The sequence below is a fragment of the Hippoglossus hippoglossus genome, chromosome 14, assembly GCF_009819705.1.
Source record: "Hippoglossus hippoglossus isolate fHipHip1 chromosome 14, fHipHip1.pri, whole genome shotgun sequence".
Lineage (NCBI taxonomy): Eukaryota > Metazoa > Chordata > Actinopteri > Pleuronectiformes > Pleuronectidae > Hippoglossus > Hippoglossus hippoglossus.
This window is the reverse complement of record NC_047164.1, coordinates 13,085,710-13,102,943: the sequence shown is the minus strand read 5'-3', so window position 1 is coordinate 13,102,943 and position 17,234 is coordinate 13,085,710. Positions and strand designations below refer to the sequence as shown.

General features: G+C 42.9%; 1 protein-coding gene across 4 annotated transcripts in view; it reads left to right on the top strand.

Annotated features, from left to right (window-relative positions):
- nrg2a (neuregulin 2a) overlaps positions 1-17,234 on the top strand; it is a 73,895-nt gene that overhangs the window by 15,156 nt on the left and 41,505 nt on the right. The window contains exon 1 of one of the 4 annotated variants that reach the window (XM_034607025.1): positions 8,742-8,959. The exons of the other annotated variants lie outside the window; for them this stretch is intronic. Coding sequence (XP_034462916.1) covers positions 8,872-8,959 — 88 coding nt within the window. The 5' untranslated portion in view covers positions 8,742-8,871. Of the gene's footprint in view, positions 1-8,741; positions 8,960-17,234 lie in introns of those variants that run through there. 4 annotated transcript variants of the gene reach the window in all.

The following is a 17,234-nucleotide window of genomic DNA, read 5'->3' as shown; positions in this document are numbered from 1 at the left end:
CTCACATTCAAAGTACAGCACAAATGACGGAATAGAGCTAATTTATTGAATACTAATCTTTGATAATTGAAGATAAAACCCATGCGTGTCTGTGTGCGATTACTCCTGCATGTGTGCGTGCGGGGGTGTGTGTTTTGGTAATAGGCAGTTACTCTATCCTTTACCCGTGCTTTCTTCTGACCTTCCACCAGTGCTCCTGCTCATTATTGTGTTGGTCTAATCTGGAGGGGACAGGACTGGGTGCAGAAGTGTATTTATCTTCCTGCACAAATAGGACCTCTTTCCGTCTGGTCCCTGCTCGGCTTGTTGTTGAAAGATAGTGAACAGCGTAGAGCAAGCTTCAGTGTGCGTGTGTGTGTGTTTGTGTGTGTGTGTGTGTGTGTGTGTGTGTGTGTGTGTGTGCATGGGTGAACTGAGATGTGTCCCAGCTGGCCCACAGACCAGCACACTAACCATCACCTCACTGCAGCAAATGCAGACAAAAGAGGAATATATCTCCCTTGTGATATTGATACCCCTTAACTCCAGGGGTGTTTTACCCTAAATGAGAAAGCAACATTCCTCACAGAGGTCTGTTGTACTTGTGAAAGCCAATAAGATCAGTGTCACAGAAAGTCCCTCTAGCGTGAGCCCTGTAGCCCCCTTTCCGCCTTTTCTCCATCACATCTTTTGGGATGTGTACTTTTGCTACGCATTGTCTAGGCATGTTTCTCTTCATTCCCTTGTTTTCTCCTTGACATTAAGCTTGCAAGCAGGCGGTTATCATACTGCAAATGGCCATGGGCCAGGAAACCACTGTAGGCAAGCCAGAATTACAAAACAACACAAACTGTACCTGAAAAATCATACAGACGACAGACCTTCGTGCTTCCTGAGAAAACGCCACTCTGATTAAACCAGCGGTCAAGTGTTTGACCTCAGTTTTGCCGTGCAGTAAACGAGTTGGCACAATCATGTGCTCGCCTGCACTTCATCTTTATCCTCACAAGCATGGTTTAGTATTATATTATTACTATGTGGCTTTTTGAGCAACGATTAATTCTCTCTTGGCTAAAACTCAACTATTTTAGGCTAAAGATTTGGTACCTCTCGTCCATCATTAAGCTGCTCACACCGGCAGCTGCTTGCCTATTTAGAATTATTGCTGCTTTAGCTAGCTTTGACCTCCTTCTTGTTGCGGGGGTTGTCAGTCACTGGTGCGCTTGGGCGATTGGTTTAACTGCTTCTAGAATGGGTGGAGAGGGTTTTGTGGGCCTGTGCGGTCATTCTGTCGCTCCGAGATGACCCGACCACAGTCCAAGCTTCCTGTCAGCCACGTCTGCCTTGCCAGGGCACGGCGTGAGGCCATCCTGGCACCATCAGCAGGGGCCACTCTCTTGCCCACTTATCAAGTTCACTCAATTTGAGGCCGCCTTGATGTGGGCTTATGCCGCCAGAGCATGATCCAAGCTTACACATGCGTAGTGGCCTGTTTTCCCGGAAAAGCCTACATTGGTGAAAAACAAACAAAGAGATAAGAGAGACTCTAGATAAGCCCGAGCTTAGCCACAAGAGGCACAAGCAGAAATGCAAATGATCCGACCAAGAAGCTGGTTTCTCTCTGTGTGAAACCCCTCGCACTGTCCTCATTGTGACATGTTTGTGTTGCTCCGAAAGCACATTCTGGAGATAAAGGACAAGTGCAGAGCGCAAAAGGAATTTGATTTGATGCGAAGAATGCAAAGCACAGAGCGGATGCACGTATGTTTTTGGAAGGAGGGGGTCGCTGATAAGAGCACAACCTTCCAATGTTTTCCCTCGTGTAAATTTACATCTCTGCAGTTTAAAGTCGTTTTTTCACCAAGTATGAAAAGCTGATTCGTAGATACATTTTACGATAAAGTGATATTTTTCACTGACATTTATAAATCAACAATTTAAATGTTCTTGCGCTTTAGTTTTATTTAAAATAAAAAATGAAAAAAGGTTAGGGAATATTCTTTTTATTTTTCCTGAGTACTGTGTCATGTGGTTCATATGTAAACCTCATATAAAGACAATCAAAATGAGTATTTAGAAAACATTAAAAAAGATACATTTTGAGTTTTAATGTATTATGTAACATTTTAAAATGTGTTCTGTTAGTGTATAATAATAATACTACTACTAATAATAATAATAATATAATAATTAGAGAAAAATCAAGTTGTTATGGTGTGTTTCAGATGTCGTATTTCATAAATGAAGCTTTTATACATGCAGATGATTTGTATTAGAAACCTCATGAGTGGAAAATTACATTTTAACGCAACGATGACCCATGTGCTTCTTCTATTTACAACTGGATGCACCTGTGTGTTTGTCTGCGTATGCGTATGTGCGTGTTTGAGGGGTTGTGTTTGTATTTGAGTGTGACAGTGTATACTTTGTCGGCTCTGGGACACTTAGATTGAGTGTGTGTTGTTCTCTCTGCGCATATGTGTTTGCGTGAAGACCTGGTTCCATGTGGGTGTGTGTTTGATAAACTGTGAGAGCATGTGGGAGATTGTTTGTCTATTCATCTGGGTGAGAGCAGGAGAGAAGGAGCAGAATGAGGAGGTGGAAGAGATCTGCTTCCAGCCTCTATCTTCAAGTCAATCTGCTCGCAGTCACACACAAACCTCTTTTTCTCAGCTTGAGACAGAAAGGGAGGGAGACAGGCCGAGCGAGAGACAGACAGACGGACAGAGACTCCAGGAAAATAAGTACGTTTTTAAAAAATAGAGAAGGGGAAAGCGGGGCCGAGAGGTTCAATCAGACGGCTTTAAGAAGATAGAGCGGATTTTTGTCTAAGAGGATCATCAAAGTCATGCTCAGACAACATCTGTCATTAAAATATTTGCACTATTTCAGTACCAATGCAATGAGCTATAATCGTCCAATTGAGAGGCTATTTGTTATCTCTGCGAAAGATATGTAGAAAGTGAAGACGTGGTATCAGCGATGTCATCGGCGAGCAGAAAATTATTTTACAGCGCTCAGTACTTTAGCCCCAGAGGAAGTTGAGTGGCAATTGATATCCTCTACAGCTTCTTCTCCAACTACACTGTACCCTCACACACACACACACACACACACACACACACACACACACACACACACACACTAACTTTGCCTTTGGCACACACTCACACACACACACACATGACCACACACTTCATCACGTAAACCGTGACTGGTGCCAAAGAGAGGCATAAATTTGTACGCAGGAAACAAGAAGCGCACAATAGTAGCTCTGTGTGGGTGTGTCTGTTATGTCTGACTGCAGGACGAGCATAAAGGGCAATAAAATGAAATGAGATAAATCAACCTCGGCTTAATTGTAGCTCTGACACAAATGTATGGCTGTCATTCCAGGGTGCACCTCTGGCAGCCGCCCAGACAAGGAAAGACTGTCAGTAAGAGTTTGGAGGTGCAGAGATCACATCTGGTAACAGGGGCTGAGTGTGTGTGTGTGTGTGTGTGTGTGTGTGTGTGTGTGTGTGTGTGTGTGTGTGTGTGTGTGTGTGTGTGTGTGTGTGTGTGTGTGTGTGTGTGTGCGCGGGTGCCTGCTGTGGTGTCGGCCTGTCATTGCAGTATCATGCCCCATTGGCTGATGAGTTGCTATGCTCATGTCTTGTTCCTCTCAGCCCCAATCAAATCTGTCACAATATGAGTCAGCGTGGCCGTAAGCGGGGGAAGATGCCCCCTCGCCATCGTAGATCGATGGGTTATCGGGCACATTGGTGGGGTTTTGACCACTGCGGAGCCACACCTGAGGTGCAGGCAGTGGGATGTGGAGCACGCGGGCTGCGCAGTGCCACACGGAGGCTGGAGCGGAGCTGGAGAAGTTAACAAAGTGAGAGGCTAAAGAGCTGAATTCTCCTTTTCTCAGTGGCCTTGAGAGTGGAGCATGCTCAGTGCTGATGTTTGTCATGTCTCCCTCTCCAAGATGCTGCTGCAGTGCTTCCCAGCAGGCTTGGCACCGGCTTACTCATGGACATCTCTCTTATGGAGCAATACAGTGGCCAGGCTGCAGCTACTCAATGGTTACCTCTCTGCCTTTCTTTTGTTTCACTCCTTTTCTCAGTTTCTCTCTCTCTCTCTCCGTTGCGCTCCTGTCTTTTTAGTGCCACCTCTCCCACTTGTCTTCCCATTGTATTTCTTACACATTATCTCCTACTTTCTCGCTCGCATCCTTTCTTGTTCCTCTCTCGCCGTCTCATCCTCACTCCGCCCTTCCACATCTCTCTCTCTCTCTCTCTCTCACACACACTCTAGTTGCTACCCTTAAGACTGCGGTTACCATGGTGACAGCTATGTGCTGCGGAAACGTCAAAGAGCCGAATCCACCCAGGATCACTTCCTTGTTTTAACACTTAAATTCTTTCTTGCTGTTTCTCCTTGATTTCTCGCAGCTCTCTGTAAATACCAGCCGTGCATGATTTTAAATGCATCATCCGTTTGTGAATGAGGCGGCGGGTGTGATTTCTGGTCTCGCTGTGCGATCCGGATCTCAGCTGTTGCTCAGCAGTCATTAGTAACACTCAGATTTGGAATCTCCGTTGACCTTGGCACCGCTGACCTTGAGGAAATAGCCCCTTCCTCGGGCCTCCACATGTCACCGGCTCTGATTCGTGTCGTGTCTCCCCTCAAGGGGACTTCACCAGCCCGCCCAGTGACATAAGTCCTCAGCGTCTCGACACACTCTTCTCATCTTTTGCCTGTCATTCATTCAGAGAGACACACACACATACACACACACATACACACACACACACACACACACACACACACACACACACACACACACACACACACACACACACACTCTCTCTCACTCACTGCACACATCACACACATGAAAAGCAGCATCAGCCAGATCATGTTTATGCTCAACAGCCGGATGAGCAGGTTTTTATTTCAGTAATCAAACAGCAACACACCTCAGTGCGTGGTCAGCTGAGGAAGCAGATGCTTTGTGAAGAGGTGAACCTCAGCAGGTGGGGCTGTTTTCTGTCATCTGAAGAAGAAGAGGACATTCTCACACCCAAATGCCTCTTTTACTCTTTCTTCTCATTGTCCTTCCCTCTCCTCCCTCGTCCCCTGCTCCATTTCTTGCAATTTATCCTCTTTTGTTCCTGTTTCTCCGTCTCTCTCCTTCCCTGCCCTTGTCTCATCTCTGAGAGTAACGACTACAGATGTGTGTTAAAAGCAGGCACTATACCCCACTTTAAGCGCCCCCACCACACACACATATACACACATTGTTGGCAAAAAGGCAGACAGATGTAAACAACATAACCCTAATGGCTGTTTAAAGCCATTATGTCTAAAAAGATAAACCCCCGTGCCTGTGAAAGGGCAGGACTGCGGTTGAGCGGTTGAGCTGTTGAGCGGCATCAACGTGATGATGTGCAGGTATGCTGTTGTTAGGAGAGAGCTGCTCAACTCCATCATACGGGGAAGCTGTCTCCCCTTTTTCTGGGAGCAGCCAGGAGGGATTAGGGGGCAGGCGGAGATGGGGCCTGTGAGGCATTTATGAGCAGGACATACAGAGGATCCATGTCAGAACTTCTTTTTTTTGGGATGTGATCTTTAAGTCATGCTCCTCCCACGCTGGCCCACTGTGCCCCTCCACCTCCAGACCCTGATCCAAGGACGGCCCACGGCTGTTGAAAAACAGCAGATGCTTTCAAGGAGAGTAGGAAAAAAAAAAAGAGAGAAGGAGATTTAGACGCACATTTCCATGACCATATTTGTGTCCGGGAAAAAAAGACTCGGTGTTTACCTACAATGTCAAATACAGCGCAGAAGCTCAACCCTGTTCAGAGCGCATCACACAATCCTGTGGAAAAAACTACAACTTCCCTCCTCCCCTTTCATGTGTATTTGCATTCAATTTTCACATATCCATGTTGTATGTAACTCAGTGATTAAAAAAAGTTACTATAAATAAACATATATTTGCATTTAGAAATTGTTCGTAGTTTAGCAGCAGCTTCGGTCCCGATAATGTTCTCCCAGAGCTAAAATGCTCGTCATGCGCCGTACGCCCTTATAACTCATGTCAGCCACTGTTAAAGTCACTATTACACTAGCTGAGGTACAGGGGCAAGTTATTACCAATTTGCAACTTGTATGGCCCTGTGTGAACAAACCACTGTCTCTCGTAAAAGTTAAGTTTCTATGGAACTGAGCTGCAGCAGCAAATCTGGCTTCTATAAAAGTCAATCGTGTTAATATGTTTTCAATCCACAGTGAAGAAATGCTGTTGACGTCACAAATACGCTGCCACATACAGTACGTCATATCAGTAAAATGTTTCCCGACATAGTGCTGTTCACACTATTTCTAAACTTTTTGTGGTTATCTCTTGGTTAATGTTTGGGTGACGATCGTGGTCTCGTTTAATACAGAAAATATTCCCATTGACGTCCGACCAAACGTGTTTATTTACACTTAACCAATACAATGATCTGCCTCTCTAACTTAACCAAAGTGCTTTTCTTGCCTAAACCTAACAACAGATATGACTCAGGACAGGATCTGACAACTCTGCTGCTGTTAGCAATGTTCATTCATCGTAAAATGATGTTGCATCTGAACGTCATCCAGCCAGAGATGAGGTTTCCTTAAAAACACATTTCCTGTTGGGGAGAGGCATCAGCTCCTGGAGACCGGGGTTGGCGTGGGATTCTAGAAAAAGCAGTTTGACAAATGAGACCGAGAGGCGCCCGAACAACAGAAACTTGCTCCAAATCTATACACAATCAACCTGAAAGTCACATTTCTTTTGTCCCTACGTCACAGATACTCGCCTCTCTGACACATACATAAACTACATGCCCACCCACAGACACACAGGCCCTGGGAGCGAGTCTCATCTTGTCGAGTAGTAGAGGAGGAAGTGAGTGTTGAGATTGGGGGGAGATAGGGCTGTAGGGCAGCAGCTCTCAGACACACTGTAGCCCCTGCCGGTCCTCAGTTACCTCCGCTGACAGATTAGATCATCGCGAACAACTGCCGAGAGGAGCCGAGAGAGGAAAGTGCCGTTCATTTCATGAAAGACACCACATTGGACCTGATTGACGTGTCGAGCCTTGGCCTTGATTTGACCTTTCCGGCGTTTTCTTGCCCACAGATGAGACTTGTGCTATTGGGTGTGCTGACCTGTTAAGACATGACCCTTCTGCTGCCCCCTTCCAATCCCTGCCGCTGACACCTCCTCCCATGTAACGTCAAGAATCCTCTGAGGGCTGGAGTGCGAAAAACCTCGGGAGGGCCCCACAGATGACTCATCTCCAGATTTCCTTTTGAACACACCAGTTTCATTGAGAGTCACTCCACTGTTGTTTGAACGTATTTTATTTTCCTGCCACTTAGCAGGACAGTGAGGTTCAGTGAGCATGAAATTAGAAAACCTTACACTGATACGGCAGCTTAAAATAATGCTGCAATCATCATGTAGTCACAGTTGCGGCTCTGTCAAAGGAAAATAAACAGATTAGCTGCAGCGTTCTTGTTGTAGTTATGTTTGCAATAGATATTGTGTCGAATAAACCTGAGTAAAATATTGTCTTGTTGTATACAAGTCAGACAGGAAGCCGTTTGGTACTTAGATAATTTTTTGACTGCCCCTGCTGGCAGCTCTGTCTTGCCTTTATCTCATGTGTCTCCCTTTGCCCTATTTTTTCTCTGTGCATGGAAACCGCCATCTGAATTTGTTAAAAAGCCCTAAAGGAAAGTTGAGATGCCTTCTCACCTATCAGAAGTAAAAAAAAAAAAATGTCTTTGCACATCTCTCAAGTATCATAAATCTAGAACAAAAGCTGGTTTGGGTGGCTCTAAATTCTTAATGCTGCATGGACATTGATAACACCTCGCTAACAGTGATAGTGCAAGAGAGAGATACAACCACAGGCGTGCTGGGACTTGTCTGCAGTGCTGAAAGGGGAACTGACAGACGAAACAGGTGAGGAAGGGGAGCAGTGAAGGAAGCCAAAGATGATTATTTGTAATTTTGCAAAAAATAGCATGTCACACACTGTAATCTGACATCCAGGCAGCACACACGCAGCTCCCCTACACGTATTATCCTTTGAATCTGTGCCTGGCAAATGTGAACCAGATGTCAGGTGTTTTGGGACCCCCGACATCAACCTGGCAGAGGCAGGTCTCTGCCTGAATTATCTGGGTGGGGTCAGCGCTGCAGAGGGGACAACTTAGCTGCTCTCGCTCCATTTTTGCACGGGTCATTACAAAGGACAAGATGCTCGCGCCGTAGAGGAGAAAAGAGTTGGCTACGAGCGGGGGGCCGGGGAGCATGCATGGGCCAACCTCAGAGTTTCTTTGGATTCCATGGGACCAGTTTCTCTCTCTGTCCTCAGTCGTGGCTGCAGGGCCTGGAAGAGCCACTGCTTATCTGATAGATCCAGTACGGGAACAGTTGCTTGCCTCAAAGCAATGGGAAATGCCTTGCTCCCTCCCTCCCTCTTTCCTCCCTCCCTTCCTCCCTCTGTATTCTCTCACTTTTTCCCTCTCAGTTTCTTAAGAAGTGCCTCTCTACCTTTCTCTCCCTATTTTTCTCCTCCCTCCCTCTCTCTCTCTCTCTCTCTCTCTCTCTCTCTCTCTCTCTCTCTCTCTCTCTCTCTCTCTCTCTCTCTCTCTCTCTCTCTCTCTCTCCCTCTGCCCTGCTGTGAGTAGGTGGTTCCTTGCTGTACTTGATTGGTGTGAGTCTATATAGGAGGAGAGGCGCTCTAACAGGCTCAGAGTCTGGTGGTGCCCACTTGCCACACGTTCCCAGTAGGACTACCTGTGTATTTTTTTTCTTTTCTGTCTTTTCGTGAGAGGATTTACTTTGTGCTGGCAGCAATGACGGAGAGCAAGAAGAAAGATAGGAAAGGGAGAAAGAAGGGGGGTAAGAAAGGACAAAAGGAGAAAGAGGCTGATCCCACCAAAGGTAAATGTAACTTAAAGGGAGTTTCGGTGTAGCATTTTGTATGTATGGGTATACATTTATGAGTGTGTGTGTGAGAGAGAGAGAGAGAGAGAGAGAGAGAGAGAGAGAGAGAGAGAGAGAGAGAGAGAGAGAGAGAGAGAGAGAGAGAGACAGAGACAGAGAGAAAGAGAGAGAAAGAGAGAGAGGGAGAGAGACGTGGAGGGAAAACGGTGAGATTACGTTTGTGTTTCTGTATTACGGAAGTGTGGGACCAAGTAAGTATCCCCTTGGCTTGTCAAAGCTTGCCGCCAGGTTGTCACATGGATCTGTCTCCTAATGTGGACAGGGTGTAAGAGGCACATCTGGTTTTGGCAGCACTTTGGAATTGCAGGGAAGTCAAATGATATGACTTGTGTTCAAAAATCAACTGAGGCTTCTTCTTTTTTCTTTTTTTTTTAAAGCCGGCACCTCACAGAGCCAAAGCACAGTTGTATTTTGAGCCCTATGAAAACAAATGACTGGCTGTTAAGTGGTGCTTTGAAGGTGTTTGTTGATTTATAGCATGATCATGTCTCCACAGACGTTCCGGTACATGTCCCACGTTTGGAAAAGAACGTTTTAGTGGTTTTATCATAAAGGTGATTGTTGGGGAAAGAGAATACAATATCTCATTACGTACTTTTTGACAGGGTTAATAATTCAACAGTTGAGTATCTGAATTCAGTGTCTCTGGTAAGTCATCCAACAATTTTCTGGGAGATACTTTAACTTCAGAGGAGCATGGGAGCTGCTAGTCTTTCAGTAACTTACGTAGCAATGTGCTTGCTCAGTGGTGGATCCTACAAGCCACAGCATGTCACTGTAGTTTGACCTCAGGTCATGGGGAAGCCCAACCCCCATTTTAATGACACTTTGAGGACAATACCATGTTAATCACTGGAGCTACTATCCCTCAATCTGTGTTTGATCAGATACTTTATCTTACCCAGCATCTCTTTATGTGGGTAGCCATTTTGTACCTGCTGATGTCACCAGTCAGCTTCCAGCAGATAGCCCTCGAGACCGGGTTTGGCAAAGATTTGTTTGGTAGAAGATGCTTTGCAGGCCTTGTATATAACAGCGTCTTTTTTCAGCACACATGTGCTAATCTTGTTGTCTTTGGCGCTCGTGTTTGTGGCTTTTTTTCTTGTTTTATTACCCATGCAAAGTCGAATATATAAATAATTACTGATCCCCATTCCATGTTTGACTGTAATCTATAAACACGTAAGATAAACAGCTCCCCAAACCACACTGGACAAAGAATAGTTGCAGAACGCTTTTTTGGCATCTTTGTTAATCAACATGCACATCTGCTGTAAACACAGAAAAGAAGTGTGTGTGAGTGATGAGTATACTCTGGTATTTTTACTCTGCTTCTCACAAAATGGCAAAAGAGTCAATGAACTGTGCTTGTCTTGCCTAAGTATTGAATTTTATCAATACACATTGTGTTTATTGATATGCATTGTCAGTGTCTTTGCTGCTGTTCCTTGTTAATACATGTGCCCGCTGACATGTATCGTGAAATTTTGATTTGGGGTCATTACTTTCCTATTGAGCTTCATTATTGATTCATCACAAAACTCTGTTAATAGGTAACCCGTGCGAGAGTATGAGTTTACCTGCTGTAAAATTGAGCTTTTAAAGTAGGTCAAAATCAAGACATGCTCATGGGTGATGCCTGTTGTGTCTAGTACATGCACCATGTTAGGTGTGTTCAGAGCCTTAGGCTCCAAAATGGGTCAGCCAAGACGGAACAGAGAGGATGAATCTTTCATGCACTATTTCACTCTGATTGGGCTCTTTAATAAATGTTGCCAGATTATTTTCCGTGAGCAACGACACATTGATCAAAGATGTGGTTAATCAGAAAAATCTATCAAAATTTGAAAAGTAATCGTTTGTAAACATGAAAACAGGTCTGTAAAAGAAACTGAAAAATAAAGTGTAGAACTATACATTAGAACAGTATGCTAGCCTATTTGTCGTCTACGCGTCAAAGCAAGCCAACTTGCAAACAGATAAGCACCTGACTTGCTGCATGTTAGTTTCTGTGGTATAAGATTTTATACTGTTTATATCGATTTTTATATTTTTTTTTCTCCCCTTTTATCACCCAAAACTATTACCTGACAGGTTCACGTAAAATAAACCATAATGACCTGAAGATTAGGTTTGTTTTTATATGTTTGCTGGTTCCTGCACGATTGCTTTCAAGGCTGACATAGCGGAACTGATTCTCTGCTGATTTAACATCTGTACAAGCGACTTGTTATGATATGTAACTTGTTATAGTTATGTTTTATTCCTAGATGCCCTCTAATAGCCATAGTAAATATGAGCATTGTTCACATTGGGACACGGTTCGGGTGGAGGGATTTGGACGGAGAAGACAACTGTTTTAAACTGACTGTCCTCATTAGGTCCTTTAACCTTAATGGATTACCTAATGCTAGCCATCGTTACCCATCGTTAGCCATCTTTCGCAAAGGCTACCCAAGCTGCTTTTGTATTTAAACTAAACTCTGACTTAGCCACATGCTTACAGTTGGAATCATGATGGCAAAGCTACGGTGCTCTTGCCATTGCTGAGGCGCTATTTTAGCAGACGCTCCTATGGGTCATATCAGGGGTGTGTTCAAAATGGAGGACTTGCTGGATTTTGTATTTGAATGAGACTCATTCATCACACATGGCTGTGGTTGCTAATACGGCTGTCATAACAATTCATTAATTAATTGCTAGACTTACAATGTTTCTCAAGCTGTCATTTCAGCTCTCAACTTTTTGGCACCAGTGCAATATTGGCTGTGTTGTGGATAATGCATTATACAATGTGTCTGTGCGTGTACGCATGTGCTCGTGTGGAAGATGTGTGTAAAAATATATTTCAATGAGTGATCCGTTGAGGCTGTTAAACTGTCAGTCACTCATCACCTTCGTCACAGGACCAAGACGGTACTGTCTTCTTCCCTCGTTCCCAGAGAACTTAGTTCCGCACATTTATTTATGGAGATGACCTCAGAGCAGGTAATCCTCGGCTATAATTGTTCTGTCACTGTCTATGACGTCTTCAGCATTCGGACCAGAAAATATATCCAAATGTTGATTCAGGGTTTTACCCCTGCTGCAATGTCACATGATGATTTCCCTACACATCTCTTTTTTGGGAAGCTATGTGTATTGTGGCTGAAAGTTGACACTCTTCTGGGAATGTTTCATGACTTTTTTAATGAAACAGACGCATGGTTTAGACGGAGAGAACTCCTGCAAACCCTAACGTAGACATCAGGGCTAAAATCTTGGAAAGAGAAGACACTCGAGGGAGGGAAAAAACTGTGCAACTTTGTGATCTTTCTTGTGATATAAGAAGAGGAGAGTAAAAATGCTCCGGGCGTTTCATCAAATCTGTCATCAGTACGATGTAATGCATGTAATAGTTTGTATCTCCCTTTTCAAGTAGCTGCTAGAAGTCGCTGTGGAGTCTGCTTGACCAAAGAAATATGCGTTTGTTTGCATATTTGCATAAACTTTTACCATCGAGACAAAACATGTTCCTCTCTGTTCGACTGGGTTTGCGTGCTCAGTAAGGGTGGTAATAATTAGTGACGGATGTAAGGAGCTGACTCCTTCATTGTGTGCCAGATGCTTTTTTTCATCATGACCCAACACCTACCACACCTTTGGAAGACAAGAGCTTCTTAAATTATTCAATGTTTATCGAGACGGGTAGTCAGCGGAGGTGGTGGTGAAGACTCAGTCAACCGTAGCCTCCAATCCAGGTGTGCTCTTGCTCCATGTAATTGCTCATACAAAATTGCTTTTTGGCATTGCTGCGACTAGCAACAACTAGTAATAGGAAAACTCATCAGAAACCCAGCTAAAAGATCTTCACTCGTAAAAACACACACCTATACATACAGTTTTAGAATGCCCGTAAGACACAGAGACATTTGTGCATAGAAGCACACATTTTGGTTTTAACTCTACTGGCAGTGATAAAGTCTGAAATATAAACGCAAACCACACAAATGAAAACGCAAATGCAAAGTCTTTTGCAGGTGGTTCTCAAAGAAAATGAAAATAAAATTTGACAAACTTTTAATTTGAAAGGAATCGGTAAGTTCGACTTTTATAATTGCTGGTTAACCAAAGTTGTTCCATGTTAGTCAACCAGACATATTACTATATTGTCTTACTTTCTGGGGACAAAAGTAATCATGGATATTGATTACGTTTTTATGTTTTTGAAGTGAGAACTGTACAGCTCTAAGTTGGTAGAAGGTGGTTGAGGTGATAGCGTGAGTACAAAGTGTACAACATCCGCAGTTCCCAACAAAAGCACTGGTTAAGTTTAGTTTTAGTTTTTTCCATATGTATCTCCATATTCCCTTAACTGAGTGCTGTGAGACTCTACTCATAATCAATAAATGTATTAATGCTGTAGTCACTAGAAAAGGGTGAACTATTTACGACTACATTCATCATTTGTAGACAGGGTCATGTGAGCTCCTGATTTAAACTTAAGTTTGCTTTACTGTTACAGTGCTGACAACTTTTGACCACTTCTGTTCACCCTGTTTGTATCACATAATGACTTTTCTATACCGACACATTTTTGCAAAAAATCCGATGTGTAACTTGGAGTCTTGTGTGTTTTCATTAGTGCGTGGTTACCCCGTCCCTCCGTTTCTCTCCCTCTCTCTCTCTCTCTCATGTTATTGCTTTTCCTTGTAAATTAGACTGGCTGTGCATAAATAACAGCATTATTGAGCAATATTCCCATTCCCTAATATAAATGTGTGTCAACCAATGTGAAGCCCAGGTTGGGAGGAAGTAAGATGAGAACGAGCTATATCCGTGTTTGTCTGAGCATCAGAAACAAAACAACATGGACAATCCGATGTAGACTTCTCCTTTCACAACTGTTAAAGGTTAATGCAGTATTTGATCAGGTCAACTCCGCAGAAACGTCAGTTTTCAAATTTCCTGCACCAGCCTGTATTTTAATATTGTGTCCTCATCACTTCACTAACAGTAAATACCCAAATGATTGCTCATTGGACAAACTTTTACTGTCAAATATTGTATGAAAAGAACTTGTGTAACACTTTCATGTCCCTTTGTCTGTAGTCATGTGACTGCCACTGAGAGGCAAATGTCAAGGAAGCATTTGTATATCTGGACACAGTTGGAATATTCCACACAGCAGTAACTATTCTGTACAAAATATATCCTGGAAATCGAACCTGAACATGAACACAATCAACAGTGATGCACTTTCCTTCATAGGAAGTGACATTACTGCAAAAAAGCATCTATCAGAAACTAGGTATAGCAACTAAGAAGTAATCTTGTATTATTTCATTATATTTTCCATTGAAAACTTTGAAATGTACTTATGTATCATCGTAGTGCTGACTGTGAGTACCAGACTTTACAGTACCAGGTTCTCATCAAGCAGTTCTATCATCCAGACATTTCACATACACAGTGAGCTGCTGCATGACACTGTTGTTTCAACTGTTGTCAGTAATCCAGTTTGAAATTTGGTTGATCTGAAACCATTGGCCAAACATATAAAACGGACATGTTATCTGTAGAGGTTTGTGTAAAAGCAATACAAGTGCATTTTTTTTTACTTTTACAGCATCTTGAATATTTCAGGTCCACAACAAAAACTGTTTGCAAAAAGTACAAGATCACTGACAATAAAACAGCCACTTCACTCACATATAGGAAAACCTGGTCTTTGGCCACGGCAGAGAAACATAACAACCGGGGCCAGTTGGTCAAATGTTGGCACCGATATGTCGAGGGCATCAAACTGTAAATGGAGGCTTGTTCTGCTGCTTGTACAGTAAATATGTCACCCAGAGTACTCTCATTTATAACAGCCTCATGCCACTTCCTGCTGAATTCACTGTCAAGGGAAACAGACATCTGTTTTTAAATACAGTACTTGTTGACATTCCTCCATCACTTCAGTGTCCTTCAAACCTTTACTGTCAGAGATGTAGTTCGAGCAGGCATACATCATTTTACCTATAGGTGGCAGAAGGTGCTGTGGTTATTTTGTACTTTTCACTGTACAGTAAAACAAATATAAAGATTACAAAAACACAAACTTTTCCAATTAACTTCTATAGAAAGCTATGAAGACTCCATGTGCTCAGAAACCAGGACCACTAAAGTGTCAGTAATTCATTGTGAAGTTAATAGAAATTAAAAGTGAGAAAATCATAAATCAATATACAGTAATTGTACTAAAATATCATATAAATATAAAAAATACACTTTTTGGTTGACTGGGTCAGAGTAGTAGGAATGATGAAAGTTTGACATGCATTTATTAATTAATTTTTAATTTGAAAAGTAACAATTAATTTAAAAGTAATAGGAGCCTGTCTATTGAGTTCAGTCAGAGAGAAGCGGAGCAATTTGAGTCATATATAAACAATGTACCGGATCATTATTCGGTGGAAGTGTATTGGTTCTGGTGGGAGGCTGTTGAAATGATCTCTCCGAACAGATGTTGTGTTACAGTGACTAGTGTGCGGGGCCTTAAGACCATTCCCACATGCAAAAGCCATTTCTCGAGCTGTCTCACCATGTAATTTGTCTTTTGACAACGTGCAGTGAAGTGACATAACACCAGAGTAATCAGGGATACTTTGTCTAGAAGGGAAACACAAAGGCATGCCTCGGATTCCTTCTCTAAGCTCCTGGAAGTAAAACAGAAATGTTAACTCAATAATACGAGCGGCGGATTGTTAATTCATCAAATTGCTTTTGTTTTTGAAGCTCTTTTTCTGGGCCGGGGTTTCCAACTGTTACCCAAGGCATGAGCTGTTGACACGCCGGATGGGCTTCTATTCTCAAATTTGGTTTTTATAGTCCATGTCTGCAGCTGCCCCTCCGCTTCAAACTGAGAGAATCAGGCTGTTGTTGGGGCGCGGGTTTATCATTGCTGCCTGACACTTCTTTCCACTGCTGCAATGGAAAATGAGATAGCCATTTGTCTCTAAGAAATTGTTTTATTTCCATTGATAGTGGCTCTGTTTTCTTGTTGGAAAACATGAATTGCAAGTAAGTGGAATTACAGTTGACAGGATTTTTTACTGTAGTTGAGTAGTGTCCATGATGCTCATCTGTCATTTCAGACATGAGGAACGACTATATCACTGCCCGGGCTCTCAGTCTTTTGTGACTTCTACAAGTTAATATAGACTTTTAACCCACTTGTTTGCTTCATTTACTTTGTGTTACTCATTTAAAAAAGAGCACTGAAGTTGTCCAGGCATTATTTGACATGAATGCGAAGACTAATCTGTGCGCAGTGTGATATTAAACATCTGCATCACACAGCCTTGATGGACTCCTGTGTCTTCATTAGGACTGTATCCTGTAGATGGAGCAGACCCAGTACACATCTGGCCCGCTGGGCTGATGAGAAGTGCAGACACGGGTTCCTGTAACGTTTCCAGGCAAAGACAAAGCTTGTTTAATTTGCTTGGCAGGGACTGACCCGTGTCCAGGCGAAGTACTAAACATTTTTCTTAATGTTGCAGCCTCATTCCTGCTGTTCTCTTGACTATGACTGACAAGGCTTTCCTCGGGGCAGTGTGCTGAGGCCGGTCTAGCAGAGCTTAAAGTGTGCATGGTGATGGTGTACAGTAGTTCACTTGTGCAGGCTTTGGGACCTTGGACTCGTACAGGCTGCTCTGCTCCGCGAGTTTTGTAAGTCATCCGATACAGCAGTAAAAAAAATAAAACAATAATCAGTTCTTCTAATTACATTCAAAGAAAAGTTTCCTTATCAAATTACAGTTTATGAAAACATGCGATGAAGCTAACATGACACAGGTGTCGTCACCAAACCCTGAGTCATTTCCGACAGTACCACTGATGCAGTGATACAAATGTGTGTTATTATTAACCAGTGTAACGTGAAACCACAGGGATCATGTGATGGCAGACCATAGGGCATTGTGCAATCCGATCTTTATTTAACATCAAGTCCCATAAAGAAGATTATATTTGCTAAACAACAGAAAATGTGTTTAATGAAGAACATCTGGAACATCAGGGAACTTCTTACATGGTCTCGTTGGAGGCTATAAACCTTCACTACTTGCAGAGTCTCTTCTAAAGGGGAATATACTGTTTTTTTCAGCCTTTATAATGTTTAGATTTTAATGTAAATTGTTAAATCGGAACATTATGTATGTTAAACAACAGAAAATGTTTAATG